Source organism: Gossypium hirsutum, chromosome D02 (genome assembly GCF_007990345.1).
Source record: "Gossypium hirsutum isolate 1008001.06 chromosome D02, Gossypium_hirsutum_v2.1, whole genome shotgun sequence".
NCBI lineage: Eukaryota > Viridiplantae > Streptophyta > Magnoliopsida > Malvales > Malvaceae > Gossypium > Gossypium hirsutum.
This window is the reverse complement of record NC_053438.1, coordinates 49,155,337-49,165,418: the sequence shown is the minus strand read 5'-3', so window position 1 is coordinate 49,165,418 and position 10,082 is coordinate 49,155,337. Positions and strand designations below refer to the sequence as shown.

Here is a 10,082-nt window from a genome sequence, read left to right as displayed (position 1 = left end):
GAAAGACTAAAACATATAAATCTAGCAAGCTTCCAGCCTTCCTCCGTTGGAGAGAGCCAAAGTTAACCGAAAAAGAAAAAGGAGGAACACTTTGTGCTTTCAAAATGGCTCTCAGATTAAGTAAAACCCAGCCAGAGAAAATGAGCACAAATAATAAACAAAAGCAGTAGCATACAACATAATTACCATGTTTAAAGTAACTAAAAATCTACTTCATATCTGAAAACAGAAAATACAAACATCTACGTCAAATTAAATCCATCAACCCATCCATTGTTAAAAGCTGTATTATCACATACATCCATGAATTAAATTAAATGTTAGGATCAAATTGATAGGATTTGTAAATTTATTGAATTAAGATCAAATTGATGGAATTTGTAAATCTGAAGGGTAAATTTGTTGAATTATTTATAATTAAGATCAATTTGATAAAATCTGAAGGGTAAAAACAAATGCTTTTGTTATCAATTTAACGGCGGATGACCAAAACAAGAATAAATACAAACGGTAATGCCTAAATTGAAATTTTTTAAAATTGAGTGACCAAAACAAAAACACAAACATAATTGGGTGACACCTTATTAATATTATCATAGATTAATCATTAATTAATTCAACGTTAATTTAGTCCATGAAATTATTTAGTAGTCTAAACTAAAATCACAATAACAAAATAAAACAGAAGGGTATTTAAGTATTTTAATTTTTAATAAATAATTTTTTATATTTTAAAATTGAACTTTTTAAAATAATAAAAATAAACTGCTCCTTTGTTTTTTTTTTTTCTCATGTGTTCTTTTACCAATATCTAAATTAATGGATCTTAGTGTTGGAGGACCTAGTAAATTTTTTAAAATATATATATATATGAGTTTAATGAGATTTAAAAAAAATTAGGGGACTAATTATTTTTAAAATTTTTGTGAGATTAACGAGAACTTTCAAAAATTTAAAAAAAGTTTACTTATAATTTTCAAAAAATTAAAAGATATAATGAAATTTTCCAAAAATTTTGAGGGGTCAATTACAATTTTTAAAAAATTTTAAGAAAAAGGAAATTATCTCAAAATTTTGAAGGGACCTAATTAAATTTATTTAAAAATTTCAAGAGAGAATTAAAATTTTCTCAAAAAATTGAGAGGCCGAGGCTCTCTTGGTCACCATCATTATATTTATGATACACCATTCAATAACTTGGTACATATTTTTATACAATGACTGAAAAAAAAAGAATAATATAATTCGAATTTGTGTTAAATAAGTGTAAGATATAAGGATAATAAATATTAGTGAAAATGAAGCGAAAATGGATTAACCCAAAAATAAACAGAAAGAGGGTATGTTCAAGAATTTGATTGTGAGATAATTTCCATGCAATTGAACTTATGTCCACAGAAAATGAAGTCTTCTCTTCTCTCCACAAACAGATTTTCTTTATATAACTTTTTACTACTTCTCATCCTTAAAACTCTAAAATTGACTTTAAACACATAAAATTTTATTTATTTTTTGTTGTAACGATAACATTCTCTACTAAACTAAAACTTAATGGTAATAATAAATAATTAAGGCATGTTTCTTTGACTTCTAAGGGTGGACACCTAAAATTTCGTAATAAAAAAACAAAAAAAAATGGTTATCCATTAGCCTTTGTATTTCTTTTTTTTATATATATATTTGGAGAGAAAAATAAAATAAAATTCAATTATTTACCAGAGTCAAATACTTGAATCCGCTTAAGTTGACTTTGAATTCCTTCTCAAACCAAATAATAATAACAGTTTGGGTAGAAAATAGCAGTAAAGTCCAGATGTTGAGTGGAACATATTTGTATTAGGAGACATTAAAAGTTTGGGTAGCATCAATAGTTTCCCTTCACCACAATTCTCATCCTCCCAAACACTTGTATATTCAAAAGCCACCTCATATTGAAATGAAATAATAGTTTATGAGGGTTGACCTTGCCATAATTTAAACTTAATGTGCACCATAAGTCTCATTATTTGTATCATAAATCAATAAAACAGAATTGAGGCATGAGGTTTAGTGACTTGCTAATGCTCAAATGTAAATGTTAAGTTGTGATTGTGAGCATAATGTTGAATGTATAATTAAATGGGGTGGAGGCAAATTACAAATAACACCAACGAATCTTCTTCGCTACTGTGGATTGTTGAACCTCAAACTCTCTCTCTGCTTTTTAAAATAATATTAGCTCCATAAGAAAAAAGTTGAAATAAATCATTTTATATAGTTGCAGACAAATGATGATGAATTTCCCTAGTGGATGTAATCAAAATTTTCAGCCTTTTCTTTTTCTTTTTATTCATTTATTTATTTATAGTGGATGGTGTGTTCCGCAGAAGGAAAAGGAAAGTTGGCATTCATTTTACAATATTAATTAATTAAATGAATGGACAATCTTTACTTTTCAACCAAAACTAATTGGATCTTTTAGAAGAATAGTAGGGATGAAATGGTGCCTCATTCATTAAAATAAATCTGGCTTATTTTAGAACCTAATGCTCCATCATTTGCCATTAAGAAGAGATTGGCGCAGCACTAACATTAATATATAAATTTTGGGGTTAGTTGATCACCAATCCATTTCTCTTGAATTAAACTATATATCTGACTTCTTCTTAAACTATTCAACCCTAACCTTGCTTCCATTTTCATCTCACCCCATTCTTTTCAGACTAATAAATCCCAAGTCATCCATTTTTTTTATTTTCAACAAAATCTGCCCTTGCAACATTCTTCTATTCATATCCTCAGGGGGGGGGGGGAAATGCCATTCAAGGAGTTTGAATTTCTTTCTTTGGTTTTTGTAGGACACTGACTCACCAATCCATTGTGCATATACGTATATATATTTTCCTTAATTTACTATTTTTATTTAATTCTTTAAAAAGGAAAAAAAAAACTTTCTCAAAACAAATCCTAGTTTTTATTTATGGCGTACGGTTGTGATTTTTCAACAATATTATTTGATTTTTCTTTTTGTTTTTAGTTGTTAATTGTGTTCTAGTATATATAAGATTTATCAAGATATTGAAAACTATTATCGAAAGTCTTTATCATGATAGAGCACAATGATGATATTTATAAATTTGGACTCCAAGATAAAACATTTGAGATTTGTCATTTTGTACATCACTAATGCAGTGGGACTCTTGGTAATGGTTTTTTAGTTGACCGGTTTGATGATGACGAGGATAAGATACAATTTTCAGCGAGAAATCATAGTGATGCATCTTTAATTTATTTTTGAATTATTTTAATGTTGTTATTACCGCCAATTAGTCTTTCTCTTTTTTTTGGATTACCTTACAAACATTACATTTATGCATCAATTTGTGGTTTGTACTATGTACATTTTTATTAATCATCAAATATTTTCTTAAAATTACTGTTCTGTTTAGAAATAAATAAATAAAAACAGATTAAAACACTGACTTGTATTGTTATAACATATTAAAATAATAAATAAATAAAAACCAGTTTCTTAATTTGTTTGTAATTTCACTTGCAGCCAGAAGTAATAAGAATAAGGAAATGTTAAATGCTGACCCCATTAATTCATGAATAAACTTAGACTAAAAGCATTTAGCTTTTCCTGAAATAAAGATTTTTTTAGAAATAAAAGTAGACAACGGTAATGCTGATCCCATTAACAGTTCATCCATAAACCAAAAAGCATTAATGAAAAGTGACTTTTTGCTATAAAAAAATCGCTTTATAGTTGGATTTAAATATAATTATATTTCTGTAATATATTCAAGCTTTTCAAATATGCTTAACATTATTTAAGTTCAAAAAATATAATCTAAATTATTTCAATTTTAGTACATATATTTTATTTCTAAAATATAATTATATATTATTTCATTAATTTTATTTAAATAACCTAGAAATTTCATTTATAAAGATACTTTCCTCCTAAATAATTAATTAAATTACTTAGTGTTTACTATAAATTTAATTAAATTACATATATTTTATTATAGATTATTTATACTTGGTCAATGATCAATTGAAACAATAAAGAGCATATGCTTTATATTTGAAAGAGAATAATCTAATAAATATGGAATGTTAGAGTAATTAGATAAGATCGCATGTATATATATACAATTTTTTTTGTTAATTTTATTAGTAATCGTAATATCGAATATTTTTTTTGGACTAACATACTATATGATGATTTGATTTTAAGTTCTTTAATTGTTTAGAGAATTTTTTTTTAAGTGTTACTAATAACTTTTATGATAATTAATAAATTTTTTAAAATTTCAAATTATACAATTATATAATTACAAAATATATTAACATAAAAAATTAAAATAGTAAATACATCCCATCAATGAAACATGTATAGGACTTAAAATTTTTGCAATTATAAAAGAGCATAATTGCTGTCTAATAATTATAAATTTATTGTCGAAACACATCTTAAATATTTATATGGAGTAATAAAAAGATTATATGTGGATATTATTATAATATAACAACTAAATGTAATTTACAATTAAAAAGCTGCTTTTTCTGACGAAAATGGTTTTAAAATGCAGCCAATTTTTTAGAATAAAATTGATAAATCAAAGGTAAATCTATTAAACCACAGCAGAATAATGAATGAAAATATTAAAATATAAGAGAAATGAAGGGAGAGGGTGAAGTCCATTGACTATAAAATACCAAAGTCAAAGCTGTATTAATTGTGTGAACAGCTCAGCTCTAACACAAGTTGCAATTTTAAAAATTCAACTCAATTTATTTATTTTCCTTTTAATAGAAACACAATCAAATCAAATCGAATCCATAGAAGAAAGGAATTTAGTTATGTTTTTATATATATATATATATATATATATATATTTATTTATTTATTTAAACTCAATAAAGTGTTTTTTGTTTATTACTTTTAATCCTATTTGTTTCACTGCTCTTAATCCTTCTATTTCCTGCTAAAATGTCTACCAATTTTATATCTATTCGCCTTAAATGCTTTTTTAATATCATATTTCCTACATTAACATTTTTTTAATTTAGTATTTAAGTTTTTTTTTTTTACAATTTGATATCTAAATTTGTTAAATATTAAACAAATTGTTTTAAAACACTAGCATGTTAGTTTTTTTAATGAAGGGATAGAAATAGTTAATGTATGATGAACTTATGAGAGATGATGCAAAATTTAATGACAGTAATAATTATATTTTTTTAAAATTTCCTCTGTCTCGAATTTTATTTTTCATAAAGGCTAAGATTATTGTGATTATTAAAGGTGGGAAGGATTCAAGGATGACATGCTTAAACCAAGATATGGTTTTTACAAAACCCTCGATTCTAAATTTTTTTTTTTTTTAGTATCATAGTTATTTTGTGCTCAAAAATTGGGCTTTCAATTATGCTTAACCAATGGATATTAAAGAAAGAAAACAATAACTTCTAAAAAAACCTAAAATAAAATTATTATGTTAAATTAAAAAAATTAAATTAAAAGTAAATGAACATTGAAAATAAAAAAAATTCATGTTATATATCATATGTGAATCCTATATTGATTATTTTTGTTACCTCAAAAAAAATAACAATATTAGTATATTGAAGTAATTTATTTAATTTTGACAAGTTTAAGTACTAAATTAAATAAAAAATTAAGTACTAAATTAAGAAAAAAGTGGGTACCGAATTGAACTAAAAAATTTAAATATTAAATTAAAAAAAACAAATGTGAAGTTTAAATATCAGAGGTTATATTAAGCGCTTTTTTTTTTTAAATAGACATGGACTACTTATAATAAATGTTTGTTTTGCTCTACATATACGCATGATTTTAAGATTATTATTTTCTCTCTCATAATATTTTATTTACAATTTTTATTTGTAATATTAAATACTTGATATATAAACTAACATCTTTAGTGTTTATATATATATATTCTAAAATTATAAATGTGTGATTATATGGTATACATTTTATATATTTATATTATATATACACCAAAGAGTTATATATATCAAAATTATGTTCAAACTTTTATAATAATAAATTTAAAAATTACTTGTAAACCTTCAATCCATTTGTTTTTTTATCTTTTGTTTTACTCAGTGAAGGTACCAACTTCCGGGTTGGTTATTGTCCACTTTTTTTTCCCCTCTCACCAACTCTTTTTTTTTTCTTCTCATTCACTTCACATGTCTTCTCTATTTTTCAGTTTGCAGATCTATTTTGTGGGTATCTTTGTTATTGTTGACACCATTTTTTTGAATAAAACGGGGTTAACTTGGGTTTTGAAAAAAAATGAAAATGGGAGTCGCCACCGATCCTTTTTGATGAGGTGTGATCGGGTCACCTTGTGAAAATGATTGTTTTTAATAAACAATTTAATTTTATTAAAACAACAAATTTGGTCCACGAAATTTAGAAACACGGGTTCGGGAGTCGGTTACGTACGAGGAAAGATTACCACCCTCGTAACGCCCAAAAATTGGTACCTAGTTGATTGGTTAATGTCTTGATGTCGAGAATTGAAAACCTTGAAGAATTAAAAATACGATCATTGTATTAAGATGTTGAAAAGTTTTGGGAAAAGAAGCATATTTCACGTTAATCGAGAAAAAAACATCATATCCAGTAAGTTAGGACACAATGTCTCGAATTCCAATACGCGAATGAATGCTAAAAATTTGCTTATTTAAAAGATATCTAGTTATCTCGGATTTAAAAAAAGGGATCACGACCAGTAAGTTAGGACACGATCTTTTTTAATTCTCGAGATCGTCTAAAACTTGAGTTTGAGAACATTCACGCATTTAGATCTATTGTGAAAATCGAAACCCAGTAAGTTAGGGTACGACTTTCTCGAATCTAAACAGGAAATGCCATTTATTTAAAACAAGTTTTGACATATCGAGTAAAATGAAACACGAAGTCGTAATAAAAGAATGTGAAAACAAATTACATTGTTGATATGCATGGCAATACCATAATGAATACGAAAGTATAAAAATAATACGAGCAAAAGCAACTAAAATAAAATAAATAAAAAGGACAAATCAATAACATGCGAAATAACAATGTATACTAGCAAATAAAATTAAAGCATTCCTTCAAACCAATAAAAAATAAAATAAAATGAATGGAATTATAAAAATGTAAAAAGATATATGTATGTACATATATATAAACCATAAGATATAAATAAGATGTGTAAGTATGTATAAATATTATAAAATAATAAAAAAAATACATATATTTATATAGATACGTACATATATGTATGAATAAATTAAAAAAAATATACACATGTATGGATTTTATATATAAAAAACATATATGTGTAAGCATATAATTACAAGAAATAAGAAAAAGATATGTATATATATACCTTAAGTTTATAAAATACAAGAGTATGTAAGTATATATATGTATATATAATAATAAAGCTAAAATAATAAAAAAAACTAATTAATATATTAATACAATAATAACGAATATATAAGAGGAAAATAAAACTAATAATAATAAATAATAATAATAGTAATAATAACAATAATAATAATAATAATAAATGTAATGATAATAACATTCAAATAATTAACTAAATAAAAAATGCTAAAAAACAGACTAAATCGAAATGAAGACAAAAATACAGGGCCAATTCGAAATAATAAAAAAAACAAAAAAAGATCAAATTGCGACGCGCGCAAAACAATAGAGGACCAAAACAGCAAATAGACCGAGTTCCCCAAAACACAGCGCTGCAATGGACCAAAATGTAACAAAAATAAAACTATGTGGCTGAATTAAAATAAAAGAAAATAATGAAAAAAAGGCCAAATTGCAACGCGTTGCAAAGTCAGAGGGACTGTGCGCGCAAATATCCCATTCGAAGAAAACACGCGGATCCTCCCCCTGGGTCAGGTCACTGCGCAGGTCAAGGGGCCTCAAAACGGCGCCGTTTTGATAGTTTATTTAAATCTAAAATTTTTAGCAGACTTTCATTTTGCTATTGAAAATAAAAAAAAAACTTCAAAAAGTTTTCTTTCTTTTCTCTGTTTCTTAAAAACCCAATATCTCCTCCTCCTTTTGAGTTCGAGCACGACGCCGGTGAACTCGCGCGAAGGCTTCACCGTAGCCTCGCCGCGGCTTTGGCACACAGAGGGAATCACCGACGGTGGCGCGCCGCCAGCAAAAGGTATCTCCTTTTCGACCCTTTTTTTATTATTTTTAAGAGAAATAAATCGAAATAAAAAAAATTTATGAAAAGTGAAAGAAAAACAGAGAAATAAAAGGTGAAAATCACCTTCAATGGTTTAGTTTGCCTTTTTTATTTCTGAAAATGTTTGTAAAAGTGAGGAAGCCGAACCCCTTACGATAATAACGTTCGGCTTTTTATAGCCTAAAATTACATATTATTTGCTATTATTTTTCTTTTTTCTGGTTGCAGCTGTTTGCGTGTTGTCTTGTTTACAGGTGATTGGCGGCGCAAGTGGCGTGGTCGACGTGACCGTGGGCAGGCACGGATGGGACGTCCGGCGGCGTCAGAAGGCCAAGGGTCAAAGACCCTAGGTGCGGCGCTAGGGTTTTTTTCTGAAACCCTAGCTTGACTTTGGGGATTGGGCCAGTCAGGTTATTGGGCTTAAGTTTGAGTTTTGGGCTTAAGTGGTTTGGGCCTGTAATGAGTTTGTCACTGGGTTAATTTTTTGTTGGGTTTGGGTATTTGTTTTTGTAATTGGGCCCCGGGTCAAAAATTGGGCCCTACAGTTATATTTACAAGTTATGATGGATAGATAACGATGCCTGTCGTTTGCTAAAACTCCACCGACCACGAGTAGTTTTTTTGGAAAGTGGGTGGTTCTTCGTCAATTTCTTAATTTGTTTCTATTTTGAGAATATTTCAAAATAATAAATGATTTCACGAGTCGATTTGGACTTATGTTGTCTTAATTTTTATATGGGTTTTTTATTTGTTTTTCCATTATTTAATAAGTCTTCAATTTCAGAAGTTTTTTTTTGCTGCTCTTGTAGCATGGTTTTTAGCTTTACTTATGCATATAATCTTAGTTTTACAATTGATTTTTTGGATGATTTTGTTGTCGTCCTCTATAGTTTGGTGAATACTCGATTCTTTTGTCAATTTTTGCTCGCCGCTTTAGACCATCCGGGGTTGATTTTCTTATCATGTTTAGTGCTTGCAATCGCTCCAGATATGTCGTGCTTGAGTTGTGACAGAGCCAATTGTCAACGTGTCAGAATGTTCTATTGATGCTGAGGCTAAAGCCATTGTTGTGTTGACGGAGTTTGTCCTTCCCCATCTATGACGAATGTTTGTTATTTTTTTCCCTGAATTGTATGGTTCCATTCATTGAATGAATTAATGAATTTACCTTTCAAAAAAATTTACTGTAAACACACTGAGGAGTAGTTATAGATATAATCAACACTATAAGCATAAATATTATCAACATTCATTGAACCTTAACTCGGTTAGTATCAATCTTGTTGTCAATGTAGAAAGACGTGGCTTTGAGCATGTTAAAGTACATTTGTCCTTCTATTTAAAGGTTGAAAGAGATTATGAATAATTTTAAACTTCATATATAAAGAAAAAAAAAAGATGAATGAGATAATCTTCCTTTTACTTTGTTACAATGTCTACTATAAATACTATATACCTAAATTTAGTAAACAAATCCTTCTTTTTACTACATAAATTATAAATTTAATCAATCAAATTAATATATATTCATTATTTCCATATTATATTTAAGGGTAAATTACACCATTAGTCACTAAACTATGGGCAAGTTTTCATTTTGGTCACTTAACTAAAAAAAGTTATAATTTGGTCATTAAACTATTCAAATGCTTTCATTTAAGTTACTTGGTTGTTAAAATCGATGTTATATGGCTTTCTCTGTTTATACTGCTTGCACAAGTCAAAAGCTCCCTTTCCCCTTCTCTTCTACAGTTCAATTTCTTTCATGAAACATCTTTGGACATTACGAATCTAAGAACCAAAATTCAAATAGTTTTTTCTCCGATTTATAACACTGACCATCAAACT

General features: G+C 27.3%; 1 protein-coding gene across 1 annotated transcript; it reads left to right on the top strand.

The window, feature by feature from the left end:
* Positions 1-7,836: 7,836 nt before the first annotated feature.
* On the top strand, positions 7,837-8,952 carry LOC121214557 (uncharacterized). Its single transcript, XM_041088332.1, has 3 exons — positions 7,837-7,948; positions 8,010-8,210; positions 8,489-8,952. Exons 1-3 carry the CDS (start codon positions 7,837-7,839, stop codon positions 8,620-8,622), a joined length of 447 nt encoding a protein of 148 aa, XP_040944266.1. The 3' UTR covers positions 8,623-8,952.
* Positions 8,953-10,082: the final 1,130 nt, after the last annotated feature.

Coding starts and splice junctions, on each gene's coding strand:
- LOC121214557 (XM_041088332.1), top strand. CDS start 7,837: ATGAAAAAAAGGCCAAATTGCAACGCGTTGCAAAGTCAGAGGGACTGT. Junction 7,949..8,009: donor TGGGTCAGGTCACTGCGCAG/GTCAAGGGGCCT, acceptor AATTTTTAGCAG/ACTTTCATTTTGCTATTGAA. Junction 8,211..8,488: donor TGGCGCGCCGCCAGCAAAAG/GTATCTCCTTTT, acceptor TCTTGTTTACAG/GTGATTGGCGGCGCAAGTGG.